The sequence below is a fragment of the Apium graveolens genome, chromosome 8 (genome assembly GCF_009905375.1).
Source record: "Apium graveolens cultivar Ventura chromosome 8, ASM990537v1, whole genome shotgun sequence".
Classification (NCBI taxonomy): Eukaryota; Viridiplantae; Streptophyta; class Magnoliopsida; order Apiales; family Apiaceae; genus Apium; species Apium graveolens.
In genome coordinates this window covers 251,257,100-251,281,535 of record NC_133654.1, presented here as the reverse complement: position 1 = coordinate 251,281,535, position 24,436 = coordinate 251,257,100, and the positions used below count along the sequence as shown (strand labels likewise).

The window sequence follows — 24,436 nt, the reverse complement described above, 5'->3', positions numbered from 1 at the left end:
TCTTTGGCTTGGGTACCAGCTTCCATACTTTGTTCCTCTCAAATTGGTTTAGCTCCTCTTGCATTGCTAAAATCCAATCTGGATCCAATAGAGCTTCTTCCACTCTCTTAGGTTCCTCCGGTGATAGAAAGCTACTATACAGACATTCATCTTGAGTAGCCCTTCTAGTTTGTACTTTTGATGTAGCATCACCAATGATCAGTTAAAAAGGGTGATTCTTGGTCCATTTCCTTTGAGGTGGTAGATTAGCCCTAGATGAGGTTGCCTCAGTATTGTCATGATGTGAGATAGAATGTTGATTTGTTGAAACTCCCCCTGAGTTGCTGATCCTTTGAAAGGAATTGGGAGCTCTATCAACTGATGAAGTGAATTGATTATCCGTTGACAGACTGCGATCAACGGATGCTTCATTATGAACTTCAACGGATGATGCACTTTGTCTTTCAACGGATGCTGCAATGCTTCTTTCAACGGAAGCTGAATTATGACTTTCAACGGATGCAGCATTCTGTGCATTATCCAAAGGCAGATTCTGAATTCTTCTTGAGATGCCTTCTTCATCATTCTCACTTTCACTATCATCACAGTATATCTCAAAGTTGTCAAATTTGAGTCCTTCATGATGTCCCTTATCTGTTAGTCCATCAATCTTTTTATCATCAAACACAACATGTACAGATTCCATGACAATGTTGGTTCTTAGATTGTAGACCCTATATGATTTTCCAGCAGAATAACCAACAAATATTCCTTCATCAGCCTTTGCATCAAACTTCCCTTTGTGATCAGATTGATTCCTTAAGATGTAGCATTTGTAACCAAAGACATGTAGAAAGTTTAAAGTTGGTTTTCTTCTCTTGAATAATTGATAGGGAGTCATGCATTTTGCCTGATTGATTAGAGAAATATTCTGAGTGTAACATGCACAGTTGACAGCCTCAGCCCAAAAATAAGTTGGGAGTTTTGACTCTTCAAGCATTGTCCTTGCAGCTTCAATTAGTGATCTGTTCTTCCTTTCCACCACACCATTTTGTTGTGGAGTTCTTGGAGCTGAGAACTCATGCATGATCCCACTTTCTTCACAGAACAACTTCATGGTTGAATTCTTGAACTCAGTTCCATTGTCACTCCTAATATTCCTTACTTTGAAATCAGGATGATTGTTGACTTGCTTGATATGATTGATGATGATTTCACTAGCTTCATCCTTTGATTTAAGAAAATAAACCCATGAAAACTTTGAGAAATCATCTACAATCACTAGGCAGTATCTTTTCCTTGAAATTGACAATACATTGACTGGTCCAAAAAGATCCATGTGTAGAAGTTGTAGTGGTTCATCAATTGCAGATTCAAGCTTCTTACTGAATGATACTTTCTTTTGCTTTCCTTTCTGACAAGCATCACACAGCCCATCCCTTGTGAATTCCACTAGAGGCATTCCTCTAAATAAGTCCTTTTTGACTAGATCATTCATTGTCTTGAAATTCAAATGGGACAGCTTCTTGTGCCTTAGCCAACTTTCAACTGGACTTGCTTTGCTGAGAAGACAAGTTATGGATTCTGCATCTGTAGAGTTGAAATCAGCTAAGTACACATTCCCTTTTCTAACTCCAGTTAGAACCACTTTATTGTCCTTTTTACTTGTGACAATACAGGCTTCAGAATTGAAGGAAACAGTATTCCCTCTGTCACATAGTTGACTGATGCTCAATAAAATTGTGTTTGAGACCATCAACCAATGCAACTTCATCAATGATGACATTTTTTTTTGAAATCAAGCCATATCCCATAGTGAATCCTTTGCTGTCATCTCCAAAGGTTATGCTAGGGCCAGCTCTTTCCTTGAACTCTGTGAGCAGGGTGAAATCTCCTGTCATGTGTCTTGAACAACCACTGTCCAAGTACCATAGATTTCTTCTTTGTCCCTGCACACAACAAAATCAATCAAGTTGATTTTGGTACCCAAGTTTCCTTGGGTCCAGCCTTGTTAGTCTTTTTCCTAGACTTCATTCCTCCTGCATCTTTTGACTTAGGTAACTTTGGGTCACCCTTGGTCTTAGATGTGGTTGGTTGAAGTGTAGGGTTAGCCACAGAATCATTTAACACATTTGTTTGAATTTGATAAGGCATAGGTTGTGCAAACATGTTATTCCATATAGGCATATTGTATGGCATTTGAGGCATACTAAATGCAGTAAAATAAGGATTGTTAATATATGGCATGTTTGCAAAATGTGCATGGGGATTCTGGTGAGACATAACAGGCATAGCATGCAGAGGTGACATAGACATTTTAGGCATGGAGGGATTTGAAGGCATGGGAGCATTTTTAACAGATTTGCAATTATCAGATAGGTGATTAACACTTTTACAATACACACAGCTTTTTCTAGGAGCATACCTATCAGGTGTGTAATTGTTATGTTTATTAATCCCTATCTTCCCATTTCTTTTAGATTTTCTTTTAGTTTCCTTCTTATCCTCAACCAACTTGAGCCTATCTTTTAGCTGATCTAAAGTCATGTGTCCTATATTCACCTTACTGACATCTCTGGATGTGCTAGCTCCTTCTTTGACCAAGTTCTTGAGAGTTGAATCATTCTTTTTATTGAGACTTTTATTTTTAAAAGAACTTGCCTATTTTAATTGATGAGCCTTCAACGGATGCTCCTTTTCTTCCTTCAACGGATAACTTTCATCATCCGTTGATTCCACATCCGTTGACAATCCATCAATTAATTCTAACTCCTTTTTATTTTTCTTCCAGGCATCCTCACAGAATGATTCAATTCCCTGAACCTTTGCAATCTGAACACTAACATCCCTAGATGTTTTCCAGGCCTTGATTACCTCTTGCTCACTTTCTAACTGTGTAGAAAGAATTTCTACTTTCTTAACAGCTTCTGCTAGTTCACTCTCAACAGTCAAGCATTTAAGTATCATCTTTTCAAGCTCAATTACCTGATCCTCTAACACAGCATTCCTATCACTTAAAAATACATTATTCTCTTTGATCCTAGTGTTTTCTTTTGCTAGTGATTTAAGGGAAACACGCAAATGATATAATTCATTGGTCATGTCATTTATGGCTTCATTGCATTCATGTTTAGAAAGCTGAGAGAGATCAGTAGTAATTACCTGATTGCTTGATGAACTAGTTTCATTTTCATCAGAATTAGCCATCAGGGCTAGGTTGACATATTCCATATCATCATCTTCATTTACCCCATCTGCTGCCCAATCATCTTGAGTGAGAAAAGCTCTTTCCTTTTGTTTGAGCAAATCAAAATACTTCTTTTTGTAATCAACTTGCTCAAATTTCTTTTTCTCAGAATTTGGCTTCCTACGCTCACTTGCAAAGTGTCCACTAATGCCACAGTTGTAACATTTGAACTTTGATTTGTCCACCATGTTTTTGTTTGGCTTAGTGAACTTTGTGTTTTTTCTGAACTTCATTTTTGCAAACCTCCTGGAAAGAAAGGCCAAATATTCTTCAATATCATCAGATTCATCCTGACTGGAATTGTCTTCATCCTCAGCAACTTGCTCTTTACCCTTGCTTGATTCTGATTTGCTTGTACCAATTTTGAGACTTGGCATTATCTTCTCCTCATTCCTGGCTTCCATCTTCTCACTGTCAGCTACAAGAGCAACTGTTCCTCCTTTTCTCTTTCCCTTTTCCAACAGCTCATCCTGCTCCATTTCAAGTTCATAAGTCTTCAGAATTCCATATAATCTTTCAAGTGTGAAGTTCTTATAATCTTGAGAATTTCTCAAAGAGACAGTCATGGGCTTCCACTCCTTTGGAAGAGACCTAAGAAATTTTAAGTTGGAATCCTTGACTTGGTACACTCTACCATACAGCTTCAATCCATTCAACAGTTTCTGAAACCTGTTGAAGGTATCATTTAGTGATTCACCTTCTTCAAAGTGAAAATATTCATACTGTTGAATAAGAAGCTGCATCTTGTTTTCTCTGACCTGCTCAGTACCTTCACAGATGATTTGTACAGTATCCCAAACTTCCTTTGCCGTTTGGCTATTGATGACATTGTCAAACATATCTTGATCTAAGCCATTAAATAAAATGTTCATGGCTCTCTTATCCTTGCGGATTTCTTCCATGTCTTCAATAGTCCATTCTGCTTTTGGCTTGGGAATGGACTGTCCAACAGCAACTGTTGCAGTAGCAGCTGTGGCTACTTTGTGAGGGATGTGAGGACCATTTTCAATACAGTTGATGTAGCTTTCATCTTGAGAAAGAAGATGTAAATGCATCTTCACTTTCCAGTGATGATAATTATCTTTTTCCAGGACTGGGATCTTTACACCAATATCCTTCCTATTCATGATGTTAGCAGGAGGATTCTTCTGTGCACTCATGATGTTAGCAGAATAGATCTTTAAACTCTTTGTATGTTAAGAGCTTGCTCTGATACCAATTGTTATTCCCAGTGGACTAACAATGAGATTTACAGAAGGGGGGTTGAATGTAAATCTCAAAACTTTTTCAAGTTTTGAGCAGTTTCTAAGGCTAAGTGTTTGAGTGATCAAATGTGTGTGAATTGCTTGAAGCTGATGCAGACAGATATATATTCAAACACAAATGTAATGAACACAAAGAACTTAAAAAAAAAACTTTTCTGGTGGATTTGTTGTTCCACCAGAGATGTGTTATTTTAGAAAAATCTGTGATTCAAAGAATTAAATCACAGCTGCTTCCTAGTACAAACTAGATAATTTTCTCTTTTGATATTTCTAAACAGCTCAAGGAAAATTCATATCTAATTATTAGCTGCTACTTGGTTTATATATATCACCAAGTTTACAAGTGAAGACAAACTGTAAAATACAATTGAAAAGATTCTTCACATGTTTCTTCTCCATTTCTCTATCCAATGCAATCTAGAGTAATCTGTAAATCTTTGAATACTTCCTTGTTTGCATCAGAATGGAAATGCTGCATTTTCTTGATTCCTCCTAGAGGCTTCCACATTCCAGTATGTCTCTGTCAATCCATGTGCCTCTGTCAGCTTGTGAATTGTCACTATCAACTGCTAATGAACTAAGCATCCGTTGAAGCTTTCATCCGTTGATGCCTTATCCGTTGAGGCTTTATCCGTTGAAGCTTTATCCGTTGATGCATTATCAGTTGAAGTCTTTATCCGTTGAAGCACTTATCTGTTGATGGATATTATCCGTTGAAGCATTGTTTCTTATCCGTTGAAGGTCTTCAATATCCGTTGACACTTCTTCACTTATATAAAATTACAAGGCATGAAACATTTACAATTAGCCCTCCTATTTGTACATCCATTAGTAGTCAACATGACTGATTATTTCCTAACAACATCTAAGAATTACAGCTTGATACCAGAGAGTGAAATGTGCTACAATACTAAACTTATTGCTAAGTAAAGCTACTCCTTCAACGGATAGCCAAGATGGTCTTATTCGTTGAGGCTACAAACACTAGATTTCTACTTAAGTGTTTTGCTTAACTTATCATCAAACTAATACACATATTCCTAACAGATATCTTAAGTTCTGACTTCAGTATAAGTACTGATTTTTAGTTAAGTCCTGATTTGTCATGTTATTCAAGATCTGAAAACTAAACACAAATCATTATTAGACATGACATCACAAATATATCTAACCATTTTGTTTTAAAGTCTATATTATTTATATAATGTAATAACCGGAATAAGGTACATTTTGGTTCAATAATTATCCCTTTATTTTGATTATTAAAAATAAAAAATATTATAAACATGCTAAATTACTAAATTGTTTACATTACTAGATATATTATTCTGCTCCCATAAAGTACAACTAAAACATATCCTATAAAACTACGATCCCAGCTACTTCCTAATTCTTTTATTATTTTTATTATAAATCTATAATTTTATATATTTATATAAATATATTAAAATTAATATATGATTTGATAAATAAAATTTATAAAATTTATTTAAATATTAAAGAAATCGTGCATCGCCTAATTATCTATCCTATTAAACATTAAAATTTTGGTTGTTGGTCCTTAATCACTCAATTTAGAGCCGTCAGATCAAATTGATGAAAACCGTTAAATTTAATTTTAAAATTTATTATTCAAATGATATAAAATCGAATTCTACCAGTAATATATTATTAAAATAAAAATTTATAATATATAATGATATGGGTTATATATTACTCCCTCCGTCCCCAGATAGTATACATTTACTATTTACACGTATTTCGAGACTTCTATAAAGTATAGTTTTATAATATTTTTTTGAAAAAAAAATTGAATAAAAATTTAAACATTAATATTTTATTCAGAAAAAAAATTAAAAAATATATTATTAAAATTATGCTTTAAAGGAGTATTGAAAATCGTGCAAAAAATAATATATATAATTTAATGACACATAGGGAGTAGTAATAATAAGAGCATCTCCAATAGGGGTTGCCAAGCTTATGTGGCATGACACCCTTAGTTGCCTACCTATTGGAGTTAGGAGGTTGCCAAAAGGTTGCCTACCAAGGTTGCCAAAACTTGGCAACCCCTTGATAACTTCCTAAATTAGCAAAAAATCATAAAACATCTAAAGTGTATATTACTTAACCCACTTTTATATTGAACTAAATATAAAATTAATATAGAGGGACCATATGGGCAACCTTTAAAGTTGTTTAACTATTGGAGCAAAATTTTAATAAATGTTGCCAAGAGTGACATAGATGTGAGAGAAAATTAAAAAATAATATATTTAATGATTTGGCAACTTTGTTAGCAACCTCTATTGGAGATGCCCTAAGAAGCCCATACTGTTTCTTTTGTTTTTCCTCTTAGAGCGTCTCTAATAGGGGTTGTTAAGAAGTTATCGATGCTTATGTGGCATGACAACTTTGGTTGCCAACCTATTGGAGTTATGGGATTGCCAAGAGATTGCCAACTAAGGTTGCCAAAACTTAACAACTTCCTTATTTAGTTAAATGTAACTTTTGTCTAAAAAATATATTCAAACTCATTTCCATTTTTAAGTTCCCAATTTGGCAATTTATTTTTATTATACTAATGTAGGGATCATATTGACAACTATTGGAGTGTATTTTTGAAAAAGATTGGAAATTTATTTTTAAAAATTGGATGAGTAAAGGAACAGAATTTAAAGATTCTATAGAAGAACAAATTGGAGATGCTTAATTGCCCCAGGCAAGGCATTAACCAAACTTTTTAGTTAGGATTTGAATGATGAAAACAGAGGAGATTGGGTGGTCCGATGAAGAATATGGGTGGTCCGATGAAGCATACGCCTTGAAGGGTAAACCTGGAGTTGTTTCAAATGTAGTTCATGATTACGGGATGTCGGATTCGGACTCGGACCCCGAACCCGAACCGGAACCGGAACGAAAATTGCAATCGGAATGGAAGACATCATACAAGTTCGACGTTAATGACATGGAAATTGGTGGTCCAACAATGATTTATCCAGGACTGGACCTTGACCATTACTCGCCATGCTCATGTTCATGATTTCTTCAAAACAGCCCTCGCAAACTATAATAGCGACCATGTACGTACTTAGGGGCATTTTTCTCTTAATTTTAACGATGAATTTGGGCGAGTCAATTGCTTGCTTTCGATATTCAATAGTAATGCACAATGTCCTAATTGTTGCTGTACTTATCTATATATGTATGTTAATGCTACGGTGTTGATGTTTTCTTTTAAATACGCATTTCTAATATTCCCACATACTCGAAAATGGGAATGTCAATTGTGTGAGTTAGTCGTTGATAAATAGGTTTGTGTATCGACCAATTAAATAAATTAATTATACTACGTGTAGGGACATAGATATGAGTTTGTGGAACTGGTGGAGGCTTTTGTTACTTGTGACTCGGGTACTCATGTAGTCACAACCATTTTCAAAGCAACTCAACATGATGATCACTTGAGTATGGCCTCCTTTGAGGCAGAGACGTACACTCCTTCTAGATCCTTAACTGACTCTAATCTAGATATCAAGGTTGTTCGCTTGCACTCTGAATCTCATTCGGGATTTCAAGCCCCTCATTCTCATCAATCTAATGTACCGTTGGTATGTGATCTGTCTTAAGCCTCCGCATTTCTAGTTCGCCTTTTTTCTGGATACTATATTCATATTTATATTATCATCTAGTAGATATATGTATATGCTGCTTCTAATCTCAGGTTGTGCTTGTCTAAATGTAATTGCTTTCAGTTGGTCATAATTTGTGAGGAATGGTGAATTGTCTGTTCTAGCTATTACAAAAAGGTGCATTTTTCTTATCAATGCTAATCAATTTCGGAAGGAATACGAGTTCCATCAATATTTACACAGTTGAGCATTCAAATTTTTAAATATTTTTTTTACAACTTTATTATCATATAGTTATTCTACTCATGGGAGCTCAGGTCTAACACGATTCTAACTTTTACTCTGCTCTTGCTTTTCCACCGCAAATTGGTTGAATCAACTAACTCTTTGGTGCTTCCTTTTAGCTTATTGATCCAGAAATGCTAAACTTTTGGTAAAACTTAAAAAGCACCAGGAGAGGCCAGAACAACACAATACCAATGGAATGTTAGACATTGACTTATGTTTCACGAAGCGATTTCAGAGATATCATTGCTTAGCTTGTCCATCTAAAACGTTTTTCTAATGCCTTCCTCCCGCAACACAGATTCATGCACATCCATAGTTCTTCGGTCTTGTCAAACGGACCCAGGAGTCCACCAGTGTGAATGAAAAGGACCCTTCTTCCTTCCCATTTGGTTGGATTCTCAGCCATCTCCTTCATCATTCCATAAGCAGCTTTTCCGCTGTAAACAGGGTCAAGTATAAAGCCCGTGACCTCAGCAACTTCTTTGACAAATTTAAGCTCCTCGGTTGTGCTCATAGCATAGCCAACTTCTTTGGCGTTCTCAATGTTAACTATATCATGTGATCTAACACCAGCAACATAAAAATCTTTGTTCAGGTTCCTGGCACTACAACTATTGCTCCATAATCTCAACAACAAACTCAAATGTTCTCTAACCCTGGTCCTGTGAGTCAGAAATAAGGAATGCATGCTAAATGGTTCTGATATAATCGAAAGAAATGAAGATTGCTCGGACAATAATGACTAAACTATAATGATAATGGGGTATTGCATGATACAGAATAAAGTGGACGTTGTCAAAGTCCTATTATTTCTGATCGGCTGCGAGATGAGTCGGACAATCTCATGACACATCTTTTTTCAGGTTTGTGTCCTCCATATTGTGTTTAGCAGGGGAGCAGTGTCCAAATTTTTCCCCAAATTACTTGACATTACACATGGTGAATTTTGATTTAGGACGCATATTTATACCTTCATGATCCTATATTATTATTAAAGAAAGTTACCATCTACATATTGACATATCATCATTTGGGAAAAAGTTTGAGCAAAAATGTGGAATATGTGGCAATTCTCTTAGGGAATGTATTCAATTCAGATTTTAGAGAATTTATAACAATCCATTAATTCTGAACGATTATTGCTAATTTTGCCTTATTTTAATTATACGCGGATTTTAGCGAAGTTGTTGAATAAATCTCGTAGAGTATTCCTGATTTGAGTAGTGATTTATACAAATCTATCAATCTCTTCGATTTTGCTAAAATTTCCAAAAACATAAAATACACTAGCAAATTCATCAAAATCTACAATTTTATAAAATACAAAAAATATTGACTTTTGAATCCCACCAGATTTTAAAATTTTAATTGAATACCCCAGATTTTAAAATTATAATTGAATACCCCAAATTTTAAAAGACTTTTTTCAATCTCCGTTGAATACCATCAGTTTTGAAAGGATTTTTTATAATTCAGATTGAATACCCTAGAATTTTCAAAATCTAAAAAAAATAATTAAAATTTCATTTAAATACACCCCTCTTAGTAACTTTTAGTAGAAATAAGCGTGGTTATATCTGTATTGACGAGCGAGCAAGTGGGAATAACTTTACATAAAATATTATTATAATTCATAATTAATATTTTATATTTGTATATGTATAGCAATAATAATTTAATTTAACATATATATTTTATAAAAATAAAATTATAATACATCCGATTTTATTCCGATTTCGTATTCCGATAAATCCCCAATTTCCGATAAATCGTAAATCGGTAGCTCAACTGATTTACTCTGATTTCTGATTTCCGATTTCCGATTTCTATAACACTGAGTTTATAACGTAATCACACGTAAATCACATGTCTGGCTGGGTCTACCCATTAAGGGTAGTGGCCCTTAGTATCACAATTTGAAAAAAAAGGCTCAAAATCTCATATGCGCTGAAATATGACCTTTACTATCACTCAGAAATGTATAATTTTGTTGCATTTTATTTTCAAATTCAAAAACACAATTTTTTCTTGCGTTTAGTAGCTAGAATCATATGATTGGTTTTGAAATTTATAAAAGGAAACGCAAAATTTTGATGTGTTAAGTAAGCTACACATTGCAAAAATGCGTTTACCTAAAAAACCCATTAAGTAATTGGCTGAATTTTCAATTGTTGGATAAACACATTATTTTTTTGGGTTTCGGATTGATAATAAAGGTCATTTTCCTGATATGTTATATTTTGCCATTACTCCCAAATTATGAGATAAAGGACTTTTTTTTTGCCAATTAGTGCAAGCGTAGGGGTCAAATTAACGCATTTTCTTACCTGTTAGGTGTATGATATTTCAAAAACTAATAGACAAGAGGACAAATAGCCAAGAGGATTTAAATATGACCCATATCATTTACATTATGTGTGTATAGGGATTAAGTTCTAATAATAGGCGAAATGAGGAAGCTGGACTGTTACATGGTTGTACTATTGCTAGGGGGCACCTCCACTATCGCATCTCTTGTTTATGGACGTTTGCTACTTTTTCTTCAAAGCTACTAGTTCTGAAGCCGGTGTAATGAAGCGGATTCTTGACAGATATGAAACTGTTTCTGCAGACTATTAACTATACGAAATCAGCACTTACATTTTCTCCAAACACAACAGAGATTGTTGGGGTTAAACCCAATAGGTAGTATGGTCTTGGTGATAGAAAACATAATTGAATTGGGTAATAATTGTATGGGTAGACAATTATTATCATAATTGAGTTGGGTAATAATTGTATGTGTTGACAATTATTATTATAATGAGAATGGGTAATAATTGTATGGGGTATACAATTATTATTGTAATCAAATTAGGTATGTCTTGTTGGCTAAATTTGTGATGACCATATATACATAGTCATGTTATTGTTTTGATGTATGTTTGAGTATTGTTTGACTTAAGTATCGCTTGAGTGAATACCGTTTGGTGAGATTGATTGTATTATTGATAATTGTTTTGATTAATAATACAAGTTGGGACGTAGGTTTTTTCGCGTCATATATTGAGTGTGTGTTTTGCATTGTTTGTTTGGTTCTATAATTGTGTGTGTTCCCCCTAACAATTGGTATCAAGAGCCAAGGTTCATGATGAAGAAGGTTGGAGGATTTTAAATTGAATTGTTTAATGGAATAAACAATTTTACCTTGTGGCAAAGTACGGTAAAAGATCTGTTAATTCAACGAGGGTTATATGCGACTCTCGGAGGGAAGAAGCCTACTGAAGTTGATGATACAAAGTGGGGAGACATGAAGTTACGTGCGGCATCAACGATCCGGTTGGCCCTTGCACCGGAAATCAAGTATGATGTTCTTGAAGAGGACAATCCCAAGAATTTGTAGGAGAAGTTAACGAAGACTTATCACTCAAAGTCTTTGGCCAACAAGCTGTTTCTCAAGAAATATTTGTTTGGGCTCAAGATGGAAGAAGACGGAGATTTAAGAGATCATCTGAATCGTTTTAATGGCTTAATCAACCATCTAAATAATTTGGATGAAAAATTAAAGGATGAGGACAAAGCTGTTCTACTACTAGTGTCTCTACCGAAGAAGTATAATATTGTGATGATTTCTTTATTGGTTGGGAAAACGAAGTTAGATTTGGATGAGACTATTGTTGTTCTTCTGGAGGCCGAAAGATTGATGAAACAAGAATCGAGTGACACATCTGATGGAAGTGCATTTGTGGTACGTGCGCGTGACACGGAAAAGAAGTATGCAAAGAAACATAACCCTAATATCAGGTGTTTTTATTGTGAGGAATTGGGTCATATACAATTTATGTGTCCAAAGGCAAGAGAAGACTTGAGAGAGTTGAAGAAAAATCGAGGGGGTAGTGTTTCGCTTGTAGAAGCTGATGAAGATGTTCTTTTGGTTCAAGAAGAGAAGGGATCAAAAGAAGAATGGGTGCTTGACTCGGGATGTTCTCATCACATATGTGGTGGGAGGGAGTGGTTCTCGTCCTATAAAAAGTGTGAGGGAAAGATTGTAACTTTACCAAACGGTAAAACGGTAAAGGTTGCTGGCATTGGTGAGGTAACAATGAAACGTCACAACGGTCGTGTTCAGAAGTTAACTCAAGTAAGATACATACCGGAGTTAAATCGAAATCTGATTTCGTTGGGTAAATTAGTTGATTTGGGATATACTGTTATGATGAAGAACAGTATGTTGAAAGTCACTAAAGGAGATTTAGAGATACTCAAAGGTCGAAAAGATAAGAGAAATCTTTTTGTACTAGAAGGAGGGGTTATTGTTCAAGAGGAGGTATTGGGCGATCGACGTCGATGGCTTGATGGTGACCGTTAATTCGGTTGTGCATGAAATCATATTGGGTTGAAGGGGAGGATTGTTGGGGTTAAACCCAATAGGTAGTATGGTCTTGGTGATAGAAAACATAATTGAATTGGGTAATAATTGTATGGGTAGACAATTATTATCATAATTGAGTTGGGTAATAATTGTATGTGTTGGCAATTATTATTATAATGAGAATAAGTAATAATTGTATGGGTAGACAATTATTATTGTAATCAGATTAGGTATGTCTTGTTGGCTAAGTTTGTGATGGCTATATATACATAGTCATGTTATTGTTTTGATGTATACTTGAGTATTGTTTGACTTAAGTATCGCTTGAGTGAATACCGTTTGGTGAGATTGATTGTATTATTGATAATTGTTTTGATTAATAATACAAGTTGGAACGTGGGTTTTTCCGCGTCATATATTGAGTGTGTGTTTTGCATTGTTTGTTTGTTTCTATACTTGTGTGTGTTCCCCCTAACAGAGATATGTCGCAAACTTGCCGCGCCGCAGATTCTTCCAGACAGCTCCAAGTATCAAATCTAATCTCCAGGTATCATTAATTCTTATTAATCTTCAATAATCAAAATAGTATATTCATCTTAATTTGGTAGTTTTTTCTCTGTCTCTTGTACTTGCTAGTTTGTTTAATTAATAGTTAAGTTCTTGATTTATATCATGTATGCTGTATAAGTATAACTACATATAATCAATATTGGTTGCTGAATTTATTTCATTGTTCACTAATTCACTTGTAACTTTATGCAGTCAGCCAACACTCAGTAGCAAAATGTCTTAATCGCAATCCCAGACTTTCGAGATTGAGAGAGAGATTTGAATGATCCGAGTAGTGAGGAAACCTCTGCAAAAAGGAAAAGAAAGCCCATGAAAGAAAGGTCGATGATGTGGGATCATTTTGACAAGTTTATGGATACGGAACACTAAAAAAGCGAGGTGCAAGTAGTATTATTCTTATAGTAGTTCAAATTGCATTTCATCACTTAATGCACACTTTAAAATTTGTAAAAAACTTTCACTTAGTGGTGAATCGAAGCAAACATAACTATCTTTGCAACCGATATGAGAAAACGAGAGCACTCTTAAGAAATGGTTTTTTGATAAAAAATTTCTAGGTATATATTAGCTTCTATGATTATTATTGATGAGTTTCCGTTTAGATTTGCTAAGGATGAGGGATTTATTGATTTTATGCGTATTACCCAAGGTTACAGTTAATCACGTTATATATATTATATACGCTTCTTCACTATTAGAAATTACCCCAGACATTGATTATGATGACAAAAAGAGTACTTTTAAATATGTTTTTCATATTAGTTGGATGATATTTTCATGGTTATTCAAGAAGTAATAAATAGTTGCTCTCGTAATATGTGCCTGTTTGGTACCACCTCCGTTGGCCATATATGGATGAAAAGCCCATTATCATTTTAACAGGACTGTTTGGCATACTGGGAAAAATGATCACATAGCATCATAAATGAAGAAAATCAGAAAATTGGGTTTCTTTACTTTTTCATTCTCATTTTGAGTTTGACTTCTTCTCTGTCTTACTTGTGCAATTTATATTTCTTTGTTATTTATATTTCAGTTTTCCTATTTTTCAAATTTTATCTTTTTAATTCTCTATTTATGTATTAAAATTATTATATTTAATTATCTATTTTCTAATAGATAATTATAACGTATAAGTTATAATTTACTAAACACATTATCAATTTATAATTAAAATATATATCATATTTGAATTTTAATTTTTTAAAATATTTTAATTATCTATATCATTTTTTAATAAGCGAAATTATATTAGTAGTACAAATTAAATAATCGGTTTAAGTAACTGGAATCTCCATTTTAAAAATTCTATAATTTTCTCCTGATGTAATTATCTTTTTTTTAAAAAAAAATCTCTTTTTTATTTTATATTCATGTATCAAAATTATTAATTCATGTAATTTGTATTTATATTTTAATTTTATTTAAAAAAAAATTATTTATCTTATAAGTTATAATTTACCAAAAACATTATCAACTTGTAAGTAATTTATACTTAAAATTATCCAAACACCTAAATAAATTATAATTTATAATATTCATATCACTTATATACACTTTACAACTTTAAGTTAAGAAACCCCAAACTGGCCCTATATTTCAAGAGTAAGATGTGCATATCAATTATGACAAACATAAATTGGCCGAGTTAAAACTTGTCAAGGAAGATTGGGATAATATAAATGTGAGTACTAAGTAGTTATTTCACTCGTGAAGTTTTTAAGTGTCACATAGTCAAAGAAACATTAGCATTGAAATATCAAGTGATTCGAGAAAAATTGAATGACAAAATAAAACAAATGGTGGAGCTGTAGAAGAAAATTTAGCAGATAATTTTGTAAAGCCATTGAAGCCGGACGTGTTTCGTATACAAAAATGAAAAAGAAACTTGAAATACAAAGTTAGGGGGAGTGTCAGGATTTCAAACTCTCCAGAAGCATAATGAATAAATAGAACAAATGTGTTAAATGAGATCAACTATACTCAGCAAATACGGAGCAGCTAGGTCAAATAAATGAGGTGGGTTCATGAAGATGAGATGTGTGGGCAGTCAATATTGGTCCATGTACATAGCTGAAGTTTCAAAGATAATGATCTAGAAAAAAAAAATTCAAACATAATGCAGAAAACAAAAACGAAACAACCTGCACAGTTACAAAAATTCTAGAAGAATGGAAATAAAAAACTTACATAAGTGGAACAAAGAAATCAAATGAAAGCTGTGTAATCAGGTGACTAGACATAGATGTGAGTATAAGACAAGAAACTCCTAAATAAAGAAGGCTGTCAAGGAGACTATACATACCAGAAAACTTGCAGTGAAGCTAGTGGTCTGTTATTCTTTATTTGGTAGGCTTGTATTAAGTAACAGGTATGTAATCAGTGATGTCGATCGTATTATTGGCCGAAGCCTTCAAATTACAAGTCTAATTTGGCAGGCTTGTAATAAGTAGCAGGTACGTAATCAACGCTCAGGGTGGAAGTAGAAAACCACTACACCAAGTTTTAACAGTATGGCCAGAAAACGAGCTGAAGCTTAGTTAAAAGAAAACAAAAGCTGTAGTCTTTGTTTCCAACAGTATTGAGCTATTCATCACTCTCGGTCTCAGGCATGCTACTCGCGATTTTGGCAGTTTATATTATGTTTCTTTGGTTTCCTTAAGCTGTTCCAGATCACTTTTTGTTATTGTTACATTTCCTGTTTCTTGTTTGCTGTTGTGCAATTCTTTTTTATGTTAATTTTAACTGTTTTTTCTTTACAGGGAACTCTAATTAATTTTGAAGCGCGGGATCTGAAATTTTGGCATGGAGTCGAACTGGTACTATGTTACGTGGTTGACATTAATAAGCTTTATTTCATTTGTTTGGCACATGAGGAAAAAGAATAGTTACAGAAGTTCTAAGCTCCCTCCTGGTCCTAGGGGATGGCCAGTTTTTGGCAATCTTTTCGATCTTGGAAGTTTGCCCCACAGGAGTCTAGAAGCACTCAGACAACAATATGGTCCTGTTATTTGGCTAAATCTTGGTTCTGTTAAGACAATGGTGCTTCTTTCTGCTGGGGCAGCCGAAGAGTTTTTCAAAAACCATGATCTCTCCTTTGTTGACCGGTTCACTATTGATTCCACGAGGTCACATGACTACTATACGGTGTCTATGGCTTTAGGCTCACACAACACCTACTGGCGCACCTTGAAGCGGATATGTACCACTGAGCTATTCGCTAACAAGAAGATAAACGACACAATGTCAATTAGGAAAAAGCGCGTGGATGAACTATTATTGTGGATTGAACACGACATAGAAAAAAGTCCAACTAATAAAATTGAGGTTAGAGACTTTGTGTTCCCAGCATTATTTAACATGATCGGAAATCTCACGCTGTCATGCAACTTGATGGATCCACGGTCTGAAATATCATCTGAATTTAGCACAGCTTTGGCAGGTTTTAACGAATGTTTGGGCCGTCCCAATATCTCAGATTTTTTACCCTGGCTTAGATGGCTTGATCTCCAAGGAATAAGGAAGACTATGGATTTCAGTTTAGCAAAAGCGATACAAATTACCTCCACGTATGTGAAGGAGCGTGTGATAGAGAGGCAACAAAAGCAGGAATTACCATCTGAGCAGAAGGACTTCTTGGATGTGTTGTTAGATTACAGGGGCACCGGAAAGGCTGAACCAGCTAAATTGTCAGAGTTCCAAGTCATAATTTTCCTAATGGTAAGCATAAGTAACTTTATCAAAGTGTAAATTATAGTTATCATTATTTCAAGCACAATTTGGGGCATAAAGTTTGTTATAACCACAGTACAGGTTAAGAGGAGTAACATTTGTGCAGGAAATGTTTATCGGTGCAACAGAATCATCAAGTGCCACTATTGAGTGGGCGATGTGCGAGCTCTTACAAAATCCTGACCAAATGAAGAAGATTAAATCTGAGCTTGATCTAGTTGTTGGAGCAAATAAAAAACTGTAAGAGAGTGACATTGATAATCTTCCTTATTTGCATGCAGTTGTAGAGGAAACACTACGCATACATCCCCCAGTCCCCCTGTTAGTTCCAAGGAAAGCAGTTCGAGAGGCTAATTTCATGGGATTTAGTATTCCTAAAAATACACAAGTTCTGATCAATTACTGGGCAATTGGAAGAGATGAAGATTGTTGGGAGGATGCTTTGTCATTTAAGCCTGAAAGGTTTCTGGACTCGACTATTAATTACAAGGGTCAAAGTTATGAGTATATCCCTTTTGGGTCTGGAAGAAGGATGTGCCTAGGTCTTCCATTGGCTCATCGAATGGCACACTTAGTTCTAGGCTCCTTACTTCACCATTTTGAGTGGGAGCTTTGTGATGATGGGAAGATAACAGATATGTGGGAGACAATGGGGACAGGGGCAAGAAAACTGGAGCTCTTGCAAGCAATTCCAAAACGAAAGAGGACATGATCATATAGGAATATTTTCTGTGCTTTTAGTGTTGTCCTAATTTGATTTAGCAGAGTAACTCTAGTTTACTTTATTCTCAGTGATCTTTATGTCTATGTATAGTCACAGCTTTTGAGATTTTCGACGTTAATGATGCATTATGTCTGGTATAATGTATTCTTAAGGATATTGCAGAAATCTACTTCACCCTCTGTCATGAAAGCACAAAGTAATATGAACAAAGAACTCAAACTTATGCGCACATACATGCATGTCATGCCAATGGAACCCCTCCACACTTCACCTACTCGAAAGGAGAAACATTAGTAAAACCATGCCTGATTTAAGCATAATGTACCTTTTTACTTATTAGTCTATCACCCGGTTTTGCATATTAGTAAAAACATTTTAAATTTCATCATAAAAATCAAATTAAGGGCAACATATCATGATATGTTTATATATCACTACAACATTTTTGCAATCATACAACTATTTTTTTTCCGTTGTCTGAAAGGTAGTTTTTCCGTTGTCTATCCAACACTCGTGTGATCGAAGGTTGGACAACGGTTGTTAATACAGTTGTAATAAGGGAGATTCAACAACAGTGTTTAACACTGGTTACAATCTGGATGACACAACGGTTGTTTTAGAAAAACAATTGTTGGAACATTTTTAACATGACAGTTTTCTTAGTAATAAACAACGGTTTATTTACGTCAAGAGAAAGTTCTAAATTTTCTTTCCAATTTTAAATATCTTTTCCAAACAACAGTTATTTTATCCATCTATTATTTATATAATAGAACACCAACAGTTATTTTCAGAGGTAGTAATATAAGTATCTTTTAGACAACAGTTTTAGGGTGGTGTTATAATGCAAAAGAGATAACGGATTACTTTTCGGGAACCATTAAAGAAACATTTGTAACACAACAGTTTACTAAGTAATAGACAACAGTTTAAAAAACCATTATCTTATTTGGTATATGCATTTTGCATATCAATTTCATATTTAATTAAAACCAGCTGCATAAAAAACCACAAAAATTAGTCCCCTGCCAAAATAAAAATACCATAATCCATACCATAATCCAAAACAAAATCATACCATAATCTAGGCCCCCGCCAAAACAAAACCAATTCACTACCATACCATAATCCATACCATACCATAATCCATCCGTTCAACAATCCAAAACAACCAGATCTACCTACCAAACTACCAGCAATCCACCGAACACAAAATACATTATCGCAAGTCTACTTATCACCAACTACATACATAAAACATCCACTTTACGATAAGTTCAAACGAGTCTACTTATCAACATACGATAAGTTCAAACGAGTCTACTTGTCAACATACGATAAGTTCAAACGAGTCTACTTGTCACCAACTACATACATAAAACATCCAGTTTACGATAAGTTCAAAAGAAAAGAAAGGCGAGGACCTAGCTTGCACAATGTTTCATAAAATATTTTGCAAACTCAACCCTGATCTCGTTGATGTCATCCTCAGTGTAAACCAGGTTTGATCTACGCAGCCACTGAAATATGATCCAAAATTTTATATAAGTAACATGTTCTGCCCTTATAAGAGTAAATACAAAGTGGATGAAAAGACCCATAGATAGTCAATTGTCACCTTATTAGCAAAGTCCAGCTCCTTATCATGAATGATTTCCATCATGTATCGCATCGTAAACAGGCCACAATCCTTGTTCCCGGTCTGCACTGGAACTCCCTAAAATATCAAACAAAAAATCATTTAAAATATCCAGTCTCCTTTAATAACATAATTAATATATGATCACAAAAATAAATAAATACCGCCATGTTCTCCCACAATACTTTCTTCTTCGGAACCTTTTTCAAATCCTCCTTGTACATTTTAATGGCACTGCAACCAAAACGAGATATATCAAAACACAAAATAACCACTACAAAATATGGTCGGACAAGATTTATAAGTCAAGACTTAATAATCAAATTTTATAACGTGAACTCTTACTTGTCGACAACATCCACCCATTCTCCATTTGCAATTCGGCGTTTAAGAGGGTCCATATAGTAGACTACCTCTGCGTCTGGATTGACAACTGTCAGGGTCCAGTGGTTGCTACAAAAAATAAACAGAGGTGCTTGTTAAATAGTAAAGCCTAAATTTGATGTTTTTTTGTCACTCAAACAACTTAAATATCATAAAAAAAAATTACATTTCTATTGAATTAAAATCAACCTAAAAATTATTTAAACTCACTATTTGTGAAAAATAATCTAAAATGTGATACTAGTAGAGTGTAATTTACTGTAATAAACATGATCAGGTATAACATCAAAAATTGAAGGCTCATACTGATAAAATTTAAATTCCAGTAAATAAATCAACTTTAAAACTGAACCTATACAATTATCATCAAATTTGAACTTCAAATATTATGAGGTTGAACTATACAATTTCCCCCGTCTTAGAAACAAACCTAACATCTAGTAACAAAATCAATTAAATACTGTAAGCCATTTGATTACTTTTATATTAACTTCAAAACTGTCAAGGCATTTGATTACGTTTATACTGAACCAATGCAATTAATATAAATTTCAACAAATATTATCGAGTTTAACTATACAATTGAACCCATTCCTTACAAAATAAAAGCTAAATTCTTGAAAAAAATTAATAAAAAACTGGCAAGGCTTAACAACTTAATAGCTTGGGATAGTAAAATACTTACACATCATTGTACGGCAGGAGAAAATGCTGCCCTTTCCTAGAATCTTTAAATCTTGTACACAATTCAAGCGACCTCTGCACTGCACTGCCACATCCAATGGCACTGATTGTGCCCGGATCTACAAAGCTAATCATGTTGACCATCTTATGCTTCTTCACATATTCATTCAAGAAGCTACAAATTAAATTAAGCAGTCCTTAGTAAAGATTGTCATATTTATTCCAAGGCTATATACTCCGAAAAAAAACTTTGAATGAAAAGCTTACTGAATAAAAAGGCAAATGACAGAGCCGGCCATTTCACCTCCAGAGCACATTGCATGTATATCAGATAAGAACATGATTTGCTTCTTTGTAAAGCCAAATGCTTCTTTGCTTAGCTCAAAAGAAATTGTTCGGCCACCACTCAAGGCTTCCTTTGCCCATGTCCACAAACGTTTCATTGCGGAAGGATAATTCAGACCAATTTGAACAACAAGCTCTGGTTCAACATCTTCAATTACTTTATACGTCTTCTTCATTTTCTTAGCACGGGCTTTCTTGGTTTTCTAAAATAATTGCAAATAAAAATAATTAAAAAAACAGACTAAACAAACACATAGTACATATATTAACCATACTAAAAAAGCATTCTGACCTTGGCGGCCAAAACATGAGAAGTACTGCTATTGTTTCCTGCAATTATCATGTTTCTCGGCCATGCAATAAAAGTTCCCATGGCTTCTTGAACAGTCAAAATTTCATCCCCGATAGGGAAGGGAATCTTAGCATCTCCTTGAATGACTTTAGTGATAGACACCCTTGCGTTCTTTTCTCCAAGACTTACTCCATGGATAGTCTTCTCATGTCCTTCGGGAACGCGTACTTCATCAATTGTTGCACAAGCAACAATGTTGCTCAACGATCCAACAGCCAATCGGCATACAGAACCACCTGAAGAATCCACTTTCATTTCCTCAACAGCCCTTCCATTATCATCCTCACCTGCCACCTTTTTATTATTCTCAAGCTCCACCGCTAAATCCACAAACAAATTATCTATCAATGTCACATTTTTATAATCACCTACAGCCACATCCACATCCACATTAACCCCACCCTTAGAGTGACAGCTTGCCTGCTGGGAATTTGGTTTCGGACTACCATCATGTTGTACACCATTTTTCGATGAATGTGCATTGTATTTTTCAAATTCAGCAGCCCAAAATGCATCTCTCTCTTTAATAATTTTTGGAGTCTCCTCTGCCATGTACTTTTGAATTGTCTCACGTACCCTTTCTTCCACTGTCCTCGCTTTTTTTCCCCTCGGAAGATCAAAATAAACCGACTGCTTCACATGAATTCCCTGACCACGTACTCTGCCTCCGTGCTCAGGCTTACCGAGCGCCATTGTTAACACATCATTAGTACCTTCAACTTTAAGCTTTCCTTCCTTAACCACCTCCTTCATCTTTTTCTACAAAAAATTCAGTAACATTTTTTACCATAAGCACATACATCCTTTAAGCACATTCATCCTTTAATTAAAATATTACACAACTAACACCAATTTGTTTTTACTAGTTATAAGCACATTCATCCTTTAATATATTTAATTTAATAGATTCAATTGCAAGCACAAGAGACAACTTAGTTTACTTGGTGGTACAGGGGACCTAGTAAGTACATTCATTGACAAACTAATCCAAGGATAAAAAATATTAAAATAAAATATTAACCAACACAGAATACAAAATCTAGACATTTAATATTATGAACCAATTTTCAATGTAAACATGTGTATTTGACTCTCTTAGTGAACAGGGGATTATTAAAATATATAATTAATTACTAATTTTAAATATGATACAATCAACATGCTACTAGCACTAAAGGCATACAAACAAATCCTAAGTTAAACTAGAGACCACTAATTCGAATTATACATTGTAATAGAAAAAGATAAACTATTGAAAGGCTTCATGTGTATATAATTTATTAAAATTTAACTTTTGAAACTTCAGTTCTTTATTAAAAAATACACAAATATGTGCATCAAATAGAATGGACAATTATATTAATAACTTACAATTTTCTTAGCTTTTTCTGCAACTTCATCATTTAAAAAATTACCATCTTCGTCCATCCTTGCTAGGATCCAAGTGTCCGACCGATCTACTTCCTCTGCATCTGGATGAGATTCAGTCTACATTTATATGTAAAGGATCACCTTAGTAATAACATAAACATGCTTGTAAAATTAATATGAAGCAAAAAATGTGCATGTTATTTCATTTCACCAACCCATTCATTCTCGAGATTAGCATAACCTTTTCGAGACATTCGATGTGGATATTTACTCAGCTTCCTTCTTTCTTGTTGTTCTTTATGAATTTTCTTCATAAAAAGCAGCAATAAGGCTAGAAGATCATAAGTAAGTAAATATTAAAATGAATAAAGCTAAGTAGAAATATACCAGAAACTCAGGCGACGTGCGATCAGCAACAAATATGTCCCAGTGTGATTTTTCTATAAAAGTAAAATCTGCAGGAGGATGTGCAAAAAATTGAGGTTGATCCAGATAAGGAAGAATGTAGTACTTGGTCAGCCGACATTTAAATTCCCTCCATTTTGCCCCGACCGATCTGAATACCAACTTTTTTGCAGACTCAGGTACAACATAAGCCATCTACGTACATATACCAACAAATTTAAAGTTAAAAGGTGCTAGTTAATGAAGAACAAATAATAAAAATAAAAGTTAAAATGATGGAAGTTATTTATATTCATTTTACCTGCACACAGTCCCAAATTTTTGTCTTTGTCTCTTTAGGAACACATTTCTAAGAATCATGCCAGATCGGGGTTTTGGTTCTTGCCAAAACTCCAATATATGATTGCATCTCTTTACCTTCTTCACCATATGGCTCTCCTTTTGCATTAAAAGACACAGTAAGTTTGATCCCTCAGATCTTGCGTTTCACAATTCGGTGCATCGTTACACAGCCTCGCTTCAATAGTTTTAGTCCTTGAGTATTGTCCGGTTTGGTAACAACTTTTTCTCGTTTTCTTTTCTTTGATATTTTCTTTTGTAAGTTTTCAGAAATGACCTTCTTCATAGTTTTTGGGGAAGAACTCAATGGAGTGGAGGTCTCGCTATTCGTGGACTTTGTCTTTCTTAAAGCCCTTAGCACACTCATTGTCCTTGGATGGGGTAAAGATTGTGTCTTTTTGAACCCATTCCTGTGAGACGCTTTCTTTTTCAAATTTCCCTTATCTGCCTTGGTCTTCTTCTTAGGAGTAGCCATAACCTATGAAGTACACAAACAAGGAATAAGTACAACATTAACATGACAGTAAACTCAATAAAACTCAAAGACATTACAGGTAAAAGAACCTAAAAACAACAAAAGAATAACCATCTGAGATATCTTAACTTTCCAACTTAAAAGCATATTATAAATTTTACTTAAAATGACACACTTTGAGTGCCTAAACTAATCAGAGATGTACACAAACAAACATTCAACCACCAATAAAATCTAGCTTATAATCGTACAACTTACGGCATGTGAATAAAGATAAATTATCCATTTATTATAGGACAGTAGCACATGGCACATTCAACTAACTAATCGACTGCAGAATTATAACAAACAAACCAGTAATTTCATCTCAAAAATCAATAGAAACATGAAACAAAAAACAAGAAATTAGCACAGTTACAAGATTTCAAACAGAAATTAGCACCCTGTTAATATCCATTTGGAACAAAAAATAAGAGAATAGCAAGAACCAGGGGTTTCATCATGAGATAATTACAGTTTAAAACCAGGGGTTTCATCATCAACACTCAACACTCCACAATTGCATGCAAAATTTACATAATAAAACAAACCAAAGACACTCCACAATACCATCAAACATTGCATGCAACATTCCGCAAAGCAAAGACACTCCAC

At 34.3% G+C, this 24,436-nt stretch overlaps 1 protein-coding gene, 1 long non-coding RNA gene and 1 pseudogene across 4 annotated transcripts; 2 read left to right on the top strand and 1 right to left on the bottom strand.

Annotated features, from left to right (window-relative positions):
* Positions 1-7,194: 7,194 nt before the first annotated feature.
* Positions 7,195-9,486, top strand: LOC141678555 (uncharacterized). Of its 3 annotated transcripts, XR_012557796.1 has the most exons (4): positions 7,195-7,574; positions 7,851-8,102; positions 8,247-8,365; positions 8,528-9,486. It is a non-coding gene; the product is annotated as an uncharacterized LOC141678555 (long non-coding RNA). The 3 variants fall into 3 exon arrangements; XR_012557794.1 differs by having other exon boundaries at positions 8,247-9,486; XR_012557795.1 differs by having other exon boundaries at positions 7,851-8,365.
* Positions 9,487-15,573: 6,087 nt separating this feature from the next.
* LOC141678073 (cytochrome P450 76A2-like) lies at positions 15,574-17,975 on the top strand (annotated as a pseudogene).
* A 1,237-nt stretch (positions 17,976-19,212) lies between these two features.
* LOC141680631 (uncharacterized) lies at positions 19,213-20,938 on the bottom strand. The gene is made up of 6 exons (XM_074486805.1): positions 20,763-20,938; positions 20,497-20,670; positions 19,773-19,880; positions 19,592-19,661; positions 19,407-19,505; positions 19,213-19,308 (listed from the first exon to the last, which is right to left on the bottom strand). Exons 1-6 carry the CDS (start codon positions 20,936-20,938, stop codon positions 19,213-19,215), a joined length of 723 nt encoding a protein of 240 aa, XP_074342906.1.
* Between the last annotated feature and the right edge of the window lie 3,498 nt (positions 20,939-24,436).

Excerpts from the sequence above, each read along its gene's own strand:
- LOC141680631 (XM_074486805.1), bottom strand. The coding sequence starts at position 20,938 with ATGAAACGTTTGTGGACATGGGCAAAGGAAGCCTTGAGTGGTGGCCGA. Across the intron at positions 19,881-20,496 it reads CTCCTGCCGTACAATGATGT|CAACCACTGGACCCTGACAG; the intron begins GTAAGTATTTTA and ends TATTTTTTGTAG. Across the intron at positions 19,662-19,772 it reads TGGGTGGATGTTGTCGACAA|TGCCATTAAAATGTACAAGG; the intron begins GTAAGAGTTCAC and ends TTTTGGTTGCAG.